Source organism: Podarcis pityusensis (assembly GCF_964106645.2).
Source record: "Podarcis pityusensis genome assembly, chromosome: 5".
Classification (NCBI taxonomy): Eukaryota; Metazoa; Chordata; class Lepidosauria; order Squamata; family Lacertidae; genus Podarcis; species Podarcis pityusensis.
Window position 1 is genome coordinate 52,015,984 of NC_138032.1, and position 13,863 is coordinate 52,029,846.

General features: G+C 40.3%; 1 protein-coding gene across 1 annotated transcript in view; it reads right to left on the minus strand.

Moving 5' to 3' along the window:
- Window positions 1-13,408, minus strand: part of PDZD8 (PDZ domain containing 8) — a 38,364-nt gene extending 24,956 nt beyond the window's left edge. Inside the window, exon 1 of the mRNA XM_081007589.1 lies at window positions 11,087-13,408. Coding sequence (XP_080863715.1) covers window positions 11,087-11,961 — 875 coding nt within the window. The 5' untranslated portion in view covers window positions 11,962-13,408. The remainder of the gene's footprint in view (window positions 1-11,086) is intronic.
- Window positions 13,409-13,863: the final 455 nt, after the last annotated feature.

Genomic DNA, 13,863 nt, shown 5'->3' on the forward strand with positions numbered 1-13,863 from the left:
AAATGTTAATGGATGCAGAAACTAGCATGCTAGTATCTTAATGGATACAATACTAGCATGCTAGTATTGGAATAACTGCTGAAAAATAGTTTTCTCAACAGGAACAGCATAAAGAAATAAAATAACTCCTAACACATTCTAATCAGAACTATCTGTCAATGTTGTGCCACTGAAATTATGAGTTTATGTGTGTCCTTTCACTGACCTCTATGACAAGGGGAATATCAAATGACAGGATTGCACAACAAACCCTTATGATATCCAGAGGGACAGCTGTGTTGGACTTAAAGACCAACAAATTTTACAATGGTATCATTTTATTATGCCATTCAGAACAATTTCCTCCTTATCATGTGGGATAGTGTTTTCCGAAAAGCAAACTTGTACTGGAAATAATCAGTACAAGTTATTTTTGTTAGAAGCTAATGTTTATACACTATTACCAAGACAGTAAGTTTATAACACAGACTTCTACTATGGCCTAGCATATACAATATAACTATTGCAATACATTTTACACCCTGCAGATCTGATAACTGATCATATGGCTACATTTGCTGCAGATACAAATTTCACCAGTGCTGCAGAACTACAGTGCTCTACTCAAACATGCAGATGTTTGTCTGCATTCACAATGCAGTTTACAGAACCTTGTCAAGATACCCACTGCATATTATTTAAGTTTAAAAGCAAAGAGAGCAGAATGGAATTTGGCATGTTTTTCAATACGGAACTCCCCAAAATAAATAACTGTCCCCATGAAGCAGCTTGTGAATTCAATTTAAAACAATTCTCAAGCTCAGCATAATTTAAAATTGGATTTTCTTGAGAGAAAGAAGATTTTCAACTTTAGGCAGATCCATTTTCCACCAGCAAAAGATACAGAACCTGTTCTACAGCTAGGTTTAGCTGAACTGTAGCGCTCATTTTAAATTTGTAAGATACGACCAGTCAAAACTTCAGTAATGTGTGTCAATAATATGTTATATAAATACATGATTGCTTCAAGAATAAGCAGGCTTCGACAAATCCACTTGTCATGGTGAGTGCGGCACCACCCCTGAAGAGGATGACAAATGGTTAGTCTTTGTCATCAACTTCAATTTTCACCAACTTGAAAATTCTTTAAATTTGCCCACCCTCCTAGAAGATTAATACAATTTTGGGAAGAGGTTAACCCAGCTACCATCTGCCAACCCTACAAAACTGGGTAGGGCTGAATACTTCAATCAAGCACTATCTTAAATAGAATAACGATCTATAGCTTATTATTGCATTTTTATCCCATCCTTCCAAAGTGATCAGACTGGTGCGCTTGAACTAACATATTTTATACTCAAAACAACCCTGTGATGTAAGTTAGACCTCAATACAATAACTGGTCCAAGGTCACAGAATGAGCTTCATGGCAGAGTAGAATATGAAAAGAATCTCTCCAGCCCTAGTCCAACACTACCCACTAAACTACACTGCCTGACCTGCTTTGGAAGTCGCTCTAGCGAATACATAAGACAGATGTTGCGCAATCCTCTTCATATTTATTTATACATGAAAGTTATACTCAGAAAGTTCTGAGTTAAATAGAGCTTCTTAATTAAATGTACTTATGATTGCTTTCATTTTTAATTTCTAAGGTATGACCAGTTAAAACTTCAGTAATGTGTGCCAACATCATTATATAAACAAGCATAGCTTCCTAAATATATCTGTTATTTTTAGCTGCCACCAGGAAAGATGCTTGCCATCATCAGACTATAAAAATAAAATGATTTCTCTTATCCTTTTGAGACAGAGATTCAGCATTAAACTTTCCACTATTCTGTCTCATATTTTCAACACACAACACCTTTGAAAACCTCTTAAGTTGTTGAATTCTTAAAATATGTCATCGAAAACAGTAATTTAGTGCTGCCAATTTAACTTTAACGAAAGGCTAAAAATTGAATGCATGTGTCCCAATGAATTTAGTGGTGTTTATTCCCAAGTAACAGGAATAAAATCAGGCTATAATAACAGTTATTGCAGTTATTAACTGTTGGCTAGCTGCTTATATATCCTACCATAGTGAGGAAACATTGCAGAAGCAGTATGTAAAAACACATACTTAAAATAGACTCTTGTTACTTCTTCTTTCACACAATCTTTAAGAAACATATAGTAAAATGGTCTGTGTCCTTGACTGACATCCCTGACCATTATCGAGTTACAAAGATGTTTCTGCTGAACAGAAGTTTGGAGGTTTGCTGAATGTATCTTCTAAACGTTCGTCTGACTACTTTCAAGTTATGAAAATACTATCTTCCCATTACTGTCATAAGAACAAATGTAGGAAGAAATTTGAAACAGCCCTAAAAAGTACATACACAAATGCATGCGAACAGGGCCTTATGTGGGGAGGAAAGAAGCAGCCACAAGGAGCTGCTGTTTTGCGCGGAGTAGTGGGGGAAGTTTAAAACAGAATTATTACAAAATCTCCACACACACACCCCTCCAGCAGTTTTCCCTCCTTGAAAGGTTCCATATAAAAGTTTACAAGAGTACTTAGGCATTGCTACTCACACTTCCATGGTGGAAAATAAGTTTGGAGGAAGATATGATTTGGAGTAGATGGCTGGCAGGGAAAAGGGTTAAGTACATACACAAACACACCCCAGTCAGATTTCAGAGGGTGCTTTTCATTTTTAAGAACACATATTTGCATGAGATATGCAGTTGCCCCTCACAGACAATAAGGAATATTTCCCCAGTTTTAAAAAATGTGTTGTGACAAAGATGTGAAGTAAAATCAAGTACTCCATTACTGCTTTTGCCATCTCAATTTAAAATGCTGCAGTGACTATAAGCAATAACTGGCAGAATTCTCACTTCAATGCAGTTCTCAAAGGCACAGGAGTCCTCTCAGGACATAGATCTGGCACCCCATGACCTCTTGGCTCCCTCACCCACATCCCCCATGCTTTTCCTTTGGCCTCTTGGCTCCTATACTTGCCTTTCCCTCAGGATCATATATTTCACCCTTTTCTTCATTTGCCTAGCCTCTGGGCACTCTACTTCATACATTCCCTATCTTCCCAGGCCTCTCCCAGTCAGCTTAGCTCACCCCATACAGCTTTTCTTTCAATAAAGTCTATGGGGTTCTATACCCAGACAGACAAGTATTCCTTTCTATAACTTAGACAGTGAACCTTTTGTTGCCAAGTTCTTGGTTCTTTGAGGAGTTAGAATGTTCTGTGCCATCACACGAGCTCATCTGATGTCCAAGGCATCATCGCAAGAATCACGTTATAACAGAGACCAATTATGTTCAGTTTAATTTCTATGATAAAGAACTGTCTCAAAGTAAAAAACGTAAACTATATTTGTAACTTATGCTTTCTGAAACATACACTGGCAATTTTTAGAATGCAGGAAGATAGAGGATTAACATAATGGTTCCCAGAAAGAATATTCCCCAGTTACCTAGAGTTTACTTGAAAATATTAACAATTGTTCCGCACAATAATTACCTTTTACTTTTGTATCTGTGATGCGGAAATGTTACAGAAGCTCTAATAAAGATGGTTAGCTATTCAACAAAGGCAAGGGAGAAACAATATGCAAGAGTATACTATAGAGATAGACAAATCTGAGGAAATATGTTGATAAATGGTCAGAATGAGGATTCACATTATTCATTCTTTCCTAAACACCACAGGTGCCAAATAAAATGGTTATGTCATATTCCGAAAGATAAAGAATTACACTGGGAAACTGTTAGCATCCTGCAAACCTAATCTAAGAGCCAAATTGCAAAAAAAGTATATTTCAATTTAAAATTACCATACCTGCACGTTAAAATCATATTTCTCAAGCGAAACAAAAAAGTAAAGAATTCCACTCCTTTTATGTAACAGACTAATGTCCTTATTATATACAGAGCTCCCTTACTGATTTAGCTATGTTAAGCAGATTAGGTATCTAATGGATGAACTCGCAAGACCTTGAATTAGGAAACACAGCAGCTGGCAGATTTTTCATATTACTTATGTGGAAATAACTTCTCATAGAAGCAGGTGTGTGAAAAGCAGAACTCAATGCTTTAGTTGCAAAGCACTTTTTGAAATGCACGTAGCAAATATTTTTTATTATTATTAGTGTAAACCAAGCTTCAATAAAAGTTCCCCAGGCAATGAATAGTATACAATAAACCACAGAACTGTCCCCCCAAAACAAGAAACAATACAACTATAATTGTCATAACTATGATAAAAAATAACCACCAGCAGCTTAGATTATCATTATGCAGTACTGATGTGACCATCTCATAAACCTCTGAAGGCCAGGTGGAGCAGATGCTTCAATTCCGTCTGATGTCTTTTCATCACCTGAAGATGTATCTCCAATTGGAGGAAAACCCATAATCAGGGAGCCATATTGAGAGGTTAAGTATGAAGGGTCTACAAAGATAGGCCTAAGAAAGGAGACAGAAACAACACTGCCTATATGGTGGCCCTGGACAAAACAGCCATAGTGACAGAGGCTGCAAAATTACCCATACTAATTCAAAACAAATAGCAAGCCTCTACTATAAGCTTGTAATAGTAAAGGTAAAGGTAAAGGACCTCTGGACTTTATAGCACATGGATGGATGCATATTGTAAGATCTGAGTGCTGGAAAACCAAATGCAATTAGGGAGGCTGTTTTCAAGCATTACTCTTCTACAGGAGGTCCCACAGGCCCAAGGGATTGTTTCTCAATATAGGCATTCTTGCTAATTATATATACTTCATTTCCACAAGTCTTTTTCCATGGGACTGGAGCACCTTTGCTAAAATTAATATTTAGATTAATTTTTAAAAAGTAACCTAAAGGGAGGGCATGATGAAAGTTATTAAAATTATGATTTGTGTAGGCAAAATAAAACAAGGTAAGTTTGTCTCCTACCTTCTTAAAACTTGGATGAACTTAGGATCATTCAAAGAAGTTTAATGGTGGAGATTCAGGAAATAAAAAAAGAATTTCTTCTCACAGTGTGTAAGAAATTAAATGAAGTCACTGCTACAAGACACTGTAATGACCAGTGTTAAGCTATTTTGTAAAGAGTATTAAACAAATACATGGAAGGTATCTATCAAAGACAGGCCTCCATGTTCAGATGCAGTATGCCACTGAGTATCAGCAGTTGTGGAGCAACAAAGGCAGTGCCCTATTCCCTTCATACCCTACCTGTGAGGCACAGAGATGCACTAGGTTAGCAGCTATGGGAAAGTGGATGCTGGACTAGATTAACTATTAGTCTGCTCTAGAAAGTATCTACTTAAACTCTTAACTTTTCCTTCCACAGCTAGCAATTATACCCATCCACTGATTTATTTGTGGAACCCTCTTGTAGAACTGCACAAAGCTGGGGAGATTGTCTTTACCTGCAAACATCTAATCAGTAACAGCCTCAAAATCTGTGTTGGCTGCATTTGTGTATCTACCACCTGAATGGACATCATTCAACATGCAAATTCACAAAACAGATGTTAGAGAGTAAACCAGTCACCTTCAGTGCAACAGTTGTTTGCCCCAGAGAATTAAGTGTCCCAATTAAAAGAATGTTCTAATTCTTTTTTAATTGCTAATACTTACTAGAACAAAATGCAAAACAAGGAAGACAAGCAATAGACTATTTACTGTTTTATGTCCATATTGCCACTTAATACCTATATTGTTTGTTTGTTTTGCTTATATACCACCCTTCAGACAGAGTTGGTTTTATTCTGTAAACCAATAAAAACACAAAAAAATACATAACTTAATAACAAACAATGTATCTGCAGCTTGAGGTCAAAGTTGCCTTCCCCAGTATGGTGTCATCCAGACATTATGAGCTACAGCTCTCATCATTCCTAACCATTTGCCATGCTTGCAGGGATTTGAAGTCCAAAACAACAGGAGAGCAGCACATTGGGAAAAGCTTCATTACCTGAACCTTATTTTTTCTACGCATGGGTGATTAGAAATGTTAAAGTACCTTGTTTTTGTACTCTACATTACTTTATCCTTTCCAGGACTTCCAATTCTTGACATACTTTAATAGCTTTTTTTAAACAATAGCATTTCATACGCTCTTTGAGCAAAACAGTGATTTTTCTTCATCTCTGAAAGATCCCTTCATCGTTTTCATTTAAGTACCTCTTTGAAAAGGAGTAATTACCACACCACTTCTTTTCAAATCTTATTAATTAATAAATAGGCTGCCTATTATTATTGTTCTGTCCTTCAGTCATACACTGGTAGGAAGTACTATTCCCAAATATCTGAAAATGACTTGACACCAAGGTGACACCTTGCCAAAAAAGAGAAGAATAATTTGGACAAATGTCAAAGCCTTGGGGTTGATCCAGCTGGGTCAACACATTACAACTCAGGCATACTTCTTACTGAGAAGATTGATCAGCGTGTATTACTTCAGCCTGCAAGAAATACCATAAAAAATGTCTAGCACATTTATGTTTTAGTCTAATCTTTATCCCGATATGCTAGTTTTCTAGTTACCAAAAGCAAGGCTGCAATATGTAATTATCCAGTTAATCAAATATCCATTTTGATTGGCTGAAAAAGGTGCCCATGATCAATAAGGCATCAGGGGCCAAGTCCCAAACCAATGGATTCAAGTTACAAAAAAGGAGATTCTGACTAAATATCAAGAAGAACTTTCTGAGAATAAGCGCTGTTTTGACAGTGGAACATACTCCCATGAGGGGTGGTGGTCTCTCCTTTCTTGGAGGTTTTAAAGCAAATGTTGGATTGTCATCTGTCAAGTATTATCTAGTTGAGATTCCTGCCTTGCAGGGTACTGGACTAGATGACCCTCGGGATCCCTTCCAACTCTACAATTCAACTTAGAATCATAGCATCATAGATTTGGACAGATTCTATGATTACACAAACAGTACTTAAAACCTGCAAATGCCCCCTTAGAAAAGGATTCCCTCCTCTTTAAATATCTAGTTTGATTATCACTTTAATACTATCCAAGTTCAATATTATTATAATTAAATCAAGTTTAACTAAATCTAGGCCACAGCATCAGAATACACAAACATACAAAATCAGGAAAACTTTTAATCAAGGGAGAAGTTCTATCAACAGAACCAACTGAAGGATATAAGAAAAGCAAAAGAAGCCAATTTTAGCTTCACTTGATCTAGAGATGGAAAATATCAAATCAGAACCAATATTGTTACGAAGCAGCTATTAATATTCTAACTCCTTTTTTTCCGTCTAGGGAGAAGCTGTTTTTAAAAACAGATATGCACTAGATATGTTTTTAAAATACAAGATGTGCCATGTGAGAAAAGGCTCTTATAACCACAAAGTTACATTTTTAAAACCTGTCTAAATTTGGGATTATAGTTCAAATTAGAGACTTGCTAGCTGAAACAGTACATCATTCCAGGAGGGGTTTATTAATACTTCAGAAAGCACCTGGAAGATTGCCTCACCAACATCAGATTATAATAGATCTGGAATCTGCATACTACAAACAGGGAGAACAACAATAGCTAGATCTGTGAAAAATTAACTTTTAACCTTTGGTACTAGCAAAACTTATTAGACCCAGTGGCCATATTTCAGTTAATGAAAACACCAACATATGTAATAATCACAGATCAATTTTGTCACCAGGAACAAGATAAACTCCTATGAGGAACCAAGATCTGTGCTTTCCAAAGTCACTAGGAAAATAGAAAGTTGTATCATAAAGGAAAGACCAGAGTTGTCTCTCCCTTTTCCATTTCACTCTTTTTGGCATTTAATTCAACTGTGAGAATGGAAGTGGAAAGTCTTTTTACGATATTTCAGTGTTTTGGGTTCTTCAGCCAAAATTTCCAGCTTAAGTAAAAAAAATAAAAAATGAAGCAAGAAGGAACAGAAACCCTAGCCACTAATGTCCACTTATCTAGAAGCAAGTTCCACACACAACGGAACAGACTTCTAGGTAAATATGAAAAGGATTAAAATTTTGAAAAATAAAATAAAAAGCTGTCTATTTTCTGTCTATATTAAGGTATTATCTGATGAATAAAGGAGGTCACTTTTATACTGTGGTATATTCCAGGCTGATTATGGAATAGCCATGCCTGTAAAGTTTAGCTGTTCAACTGTGGAACAGATTCCCATGAAGGGTGGTGGACCCTCCTTCCTTGGAGGTGTTTAAGCAGAGGTTGGATAGCCATCTGTCATGTATGATCTAGTTGAGATTCCTGTAATGCAGGGAGATGGATAATGATCGGGTCCCTTCCAACTCTAGAATTCTATGATTTTATAATTTTGTGGTATCAGTGATTTACTGTCAGTTAGGCCCTACTAAATTTTCTCTACCAATATCCATTGGTTAAAATCCACTGTAATGCAAGGTGTTCACTCACACAATGGGGCTTCTCTCCTCCCTCTGCACCCCCCCCCACTCAAAATCTTCCTGAAAGTTCCAATATTCAGCTTCATTAGATATCGAAAAATTCTGGCATTATGAGGGAATTTTTTTCCTCTATCGACTTTCTATGTGCTATGCATAATTTTATATGCTTATTTCATGTTGCCTCTTACTCATCTACACTGAAATTCCCCAAAAGCAAAACTTACACCATTTGTTCAATTGCAGAATACTTTGTAGTGTGCAAACAACACAATCGCTCCAATGATTAGTTGAACACTGCAAGGCACTCCCACCCCTGAATGAGGGAGTCTGCTTCCTCTCCAAGGGGATCAGGCTGATGGAAACAGAATCTTCTAGTGCTCAGGAACACATGCTATGTGAAAAACTATCCAACATCTTCCAGCGCCTTGCATGGTAGCTACTATTGCATTTAGAATAAATCCAAGTACTTTATTATTATACATTATAAAGCTCTAAACTTAGTATTTGGGATTGAGATATGTAGGATATCTCAAAATTGGTGTTTTTAAAATGTATGGGCACACATCCACAATCTAACATTAAGCTGAAATACCCTGTACAACTAATGATAAAGATGGTAAAGGGAAAGGAAGGAAGAAGACAAGTAACCACTCCTTTCAGGACAAGCTCCACACAGAAAAATAATTTCTACCTGCATTAGTGGTTAAAAGACAAAACCAAAAACTGTGAAAGGCAGCTGATCTGGACTAAATATCAACAGAGTACATAATCTTTTGAACATGGTGTGGGTGTTTTAAAGTGTTAGAAGAAAAGGGTGTAGTCAAGGGGTGTCAGTGAACAGACAACAACTTTTCTCTTTCTTCTGCTACTTTGTACAAAGTCATTTTGCCAACAGAGACTATCTACAAAATAAGAGAGCATTAAAACCATGCCTCTTAAAAATTCTAGCAAGTTTATGTAGTTTACCAAAACAAAAAACAACACCCCCCCCGCATGCTTCCAATTTGTAAACAGGGTTCCATAAATACACTCACCTGTTTGCCAGTTGCAAGCATCCCTGCACCAAACACCCAGCACAAAAATATTCCCACCCCAGGTTGTCCATAAATAGAAGAGGAAACACAGAGAGTCCTCAATTCCCAGAGTTCTCTGCAGGTCAAAGAGTACCAAAGAGTGAATGAGATGTTATTTACATCTCTTGCAAGAGAGAGAATATTAGTTATTTTCCCTAAGTAGAGAGGAAAGAAAGACATGAAGTTTCTTTCCTTCCAGAAAGGCTTTTGCAAATCAGAGTAGAAAGGGATTTCATAGGCCACCTAGTCCAACCCCCAGCTAGATCCAGGAAATCCAGAGCAAAAGCATCCCCAACAGATGACCAGTCTCTACTTGAAGACCTCCAGCAAAAGAAAGCCCAACCATATACCCCAGATAACTGATTATTGGTTTCATGTTCTTACCACTAAAACGTTTTTCCTAACATGCAACCCAAGTCTAACTTAACATGCAACACTCTGGTAACTTAAGCCCATTATATATGCTCTTGCTCTGGGATAGCAGAGAACTATGTAACAGCCCTTCAGTATTTATGCTTGACAAATCTATGTTGGCTTCTACTAACCACTGCGTTTTGTCAAGATTTATGCTTACAAATTTGTCCCTACCTAATCTGTTCCAAGTATCTTTCCTGGTAGCAAAAGCAGTCTAATCTTCCTCTTTTCTGCATTTTCTGACCAATTCCTCTTCTATCTTAAATTGCAATCCTGACCCTTAACTACTGTCGCAAGGTCACATACAGTTCCCCTTTTAGGAGAAAACAAGAGGCAAAAGTAGTTCCTTCTCTTTATTACCGGTACATACTAACATTTCATCATCCTTACAATGAAGCAGGCCTGGTTACCTTCCTCTTCCTTAAACCATACAATCCATTTCATTACATAGTATGCCAGCCTCAGTTTTCCTAACACTGTCCTAACAAGTCTGGGTATGCATCTGTATTTGCCCTCTGTGACGACCTCTCCTTCCTTTCATTTTTTCTAAGTCTCGGGGGGGGGGGGGGTTAGTTCATCACCAAACTTTTTGGTCAGCAGCATCAGCTCTTTACATTTTGCCTCATATTTTTCTCCCATTAGAATTGTGATTTGCCTTTAGTAACTTCTTCACTTCATGAACTCCCACTAGTCTTGGGCTCCTTTCTTTATTAGTATATCTAGCCATGGAATCCTACCTAGCATTTCTCTGAGCTGATTAAATCCAGCTTTCCTGAAATCAAAGGTACATGTTTGGCTCTATTCACCTTAAGCTTTCCACATGATCAAGATTTTCAGCAGACTGGAAGAAAACAGCAGTGAGTTACTGCTTGCACTTTCTTCAAAAAACAACAACAGAATAAGGGGCACCATGAGGTGTGGAATGGGGGAGTGGGGTCAGTAGTACAACTAAATAATGGCTTTGATAAGACAAACAAAAAATCTGTGGACCTATGCATATGTATACAAACCATTTCATCTTCTAAAAATGCCACCTTCAGAAGGCATTTTTGCGAATGTTATCATCATTGTTGTTATTACCATGTTTCAAATACTACTAAACAGTGTTTATTAAGAATAAGTCAATAGAAAGTTTTCCTTCCAACAATTCCCCAAACTATAATGTGAGTAAAGTATAGCTTTGCTCCAGTTAAACCCAAAGCACCTTACCTGATTTTATAATGAGGTAAAGTATGTTTGCGCCTAATGACTTTCTTGAACTGGCTGACAATGATGGAAGTAAGTTGTGGCAAGGGCCTTCCTTCGAACTGTGACTTGACTTCAAGACCAATCACAGGCTCGTCGACAAAGGCGAAAGACCAGTGAGTGAAGGGCAAGCGGGTGAAGACCAGCCTCACCCGACCCACCACCCTAGAGATCTTGGCAAAGAGATATGCCGACTTGCCAAAGACAAGGTCGGCATCAATGGCCAAGTGGAAGCCACCGTTGTACTCAACGTCCACCTCAAAGTCTAGTTCCTCGGGGCATCCTTCCTCGCTACAGGTCACCGGCCTCAGGATCTTGATGTTCTTGAAAACGGGCACAACGTTCCCGAAGGCAACGTCCCTCAAGCTGAGCCCCTCCAGCACCTTGCCTGTCACCTTTGTCTGGAGCAGCTCCTCAAACTCCACCTTGATCTTCCTGGTGACCCAGTGCCTGACAAAGCCAGTGTCCTTGAGCTCCCTGAAGAGAAAGAGACAGATGGCATTGAGCCAATAGAGGGTCTCCTCGGTGAACTCCACCACCGAGCTAGAGGAGTCCGAGTGGGTGCCCTGGTCATTTTTGGAAGGGGACTGGCTGGGGGGCACGCTGCGGGAGCCAGCCCCCTCTTGCACCCCCCCGCCGCCGCCGCCAACGAAGCCGGCGAAGTACTCCTTGAGGCTGGTGTCGGGCGCTGCCCGGGTGGTGTAGATGCCGGTGTTGGGCGCCGAGGACGGCCCCTCGGGGGCTTCGGGCTTCCTCCGGTAGAAGAGCAGGATCTGGCACAGCAGCGTCAGGCAGGAGCCCAGCAGAGCCGACAGCAGCATTCCATACACCGACAGCATCGCCTCAGCGCCTCTCGCCGCCCCTCAAGCAGCCGCGCCGGCTCCCTGCGAGCCGCCTACCCCGCGGCCCTCGCCGCCTCACGCCGCCGGCGCCACGGCCAGCCCCGCTACCTCCATCTTGCGGGCAGCGGCTTGAGGGGAAACGGGCGCCGCCGCAACTCCGTCAAAAAACAAAAGCAACAACCCGGGGAGCTCGCGGTCGACGACGCCCCCCCAACGCTCGCTCCCCTCAGCCGGCCCCAGACGACAAACCGCCGCCGTATCCACAACTCCTTCCCTCTGTGGCCCGCTGCGCCTCACACAGCAGCAGCGGCCGCGGCATCCGGGTCTTTTCTCGTCTTCTCGTGTCCACCGCCCCCTTCCTGAGGAGAGGAGACCAACTGCCACTTCTCTCCCTTTGGCTGCCCCGTCCCCTCTTCTGTCTGGATTGTAAAGGCTGGGGAGGTCCGGGAGTGGGTGGGTTACGTCATAGGCTACGCCGTCCCATGCGCTGACCTCATAATACTGCGGAGGGAGGAGGGAAAAAAAAGTAAGGCGGAAAAAAGGAGATAGGAAGTGCGCATGCGTGTTTGTTTCTGGCCCCTCCTCCTCCTCCCTTCTGTTGCTTTTGGTTCCCGCTACTCCCCCCGCGCGTCCGGCATGTTCTGTGTTCAAAGCTAGTTGAGAGGTTGGTTAGTGTTTGTAAGGCAAAAGGGTTGAAAGTGTGAGGGTCCTTAAAGGCACCGCAAGAAGGAAACTTGGTCGAAGCCTGTTTCGAGGGCAGGCTCGGGCTGAATCCTGTCTCCACCAGGGGGATTGCGGGAGCGGTGTTTTCTTTATCAGCATAGGATGCAAGCTGTGTTCTAAGAATAACAACAGGGATTCTGAATTCGGACACTTGGCACAGGCGCGCGCGGGCACCCGCACCCCGCTTTGCTGGCCTGGATTTTATTTGCTCTCTTCCCACCTGGCCCACCGACAAAGCAATTGCAACCGGCGCATTAGTTTATTGAACGTATAAGCCGCTTCCTACAACAGAACGTCCCGAAGCGATACAGTAAAACATACACAAGCACATCAAAAATATAATTAGAGCAGAACCATCAAATCCTTGGGTGCTACCCGAATGCCGTGGGAAACAATATGTGTCCTTTTTTTGTTTGCACTTCACCGGCATGCTCCTCCCACCCGCGTAGTTTCCCGATCTCCGTGAAAATCACTCCCTTTCTCCTGCTTTTGATTCAGACTTAGGCAACTACTACTGCCAAGAAAATGAATGAAAATATTCTATCCAAGATAACATTGGCACACAGCTTATACTGAACATATCAGTTTCAAGCAAGAAGGTAGCCGGACCTTGAAGGATTGCAGTGACTTAAATATGCCTAATCAACACGAAGGATGGCTTTTGTAATGAAACAGACAAATCGAAAGGAACCTGTAAACTTTTCCCCCCATGCAAAAATAAGGGGAAGAGGGAGAGGAGCGGGTGCGGAGAGGGAGTGGGTATTGGGTGTGAAATTAGGCTCTTGTGAACATGACAAAATACCAAATCAAAGTCCAGGGGATGGGGGTTGCCTTTATTTACCTTTTTAAAACAAGGCCTTTAACCTTGTTTTAAACACACAAAACTTGTATATTGCTTCATATATGCTGTTTACGGACCAGTTACACAATGCAATTGAATTAGGCACAGATTTCATGATGCTAAAGGGAAACAATAAAAACACAGGTTTTCAGGTTTTCCATTAATGTTATCCAGATTCAAAAGTGCAATGGAATATAAATTATTCAGAGTCACTGTTGTCCTTCTTTTCCTCTAAAATAATGGTTATTGGATGGTATGAAAAACTACATGTCTCTGAGTGATGCTTTAAGATTTCAGTCCAAACAGCACCTACTTGAAAAAGCTGAGCAACAGCA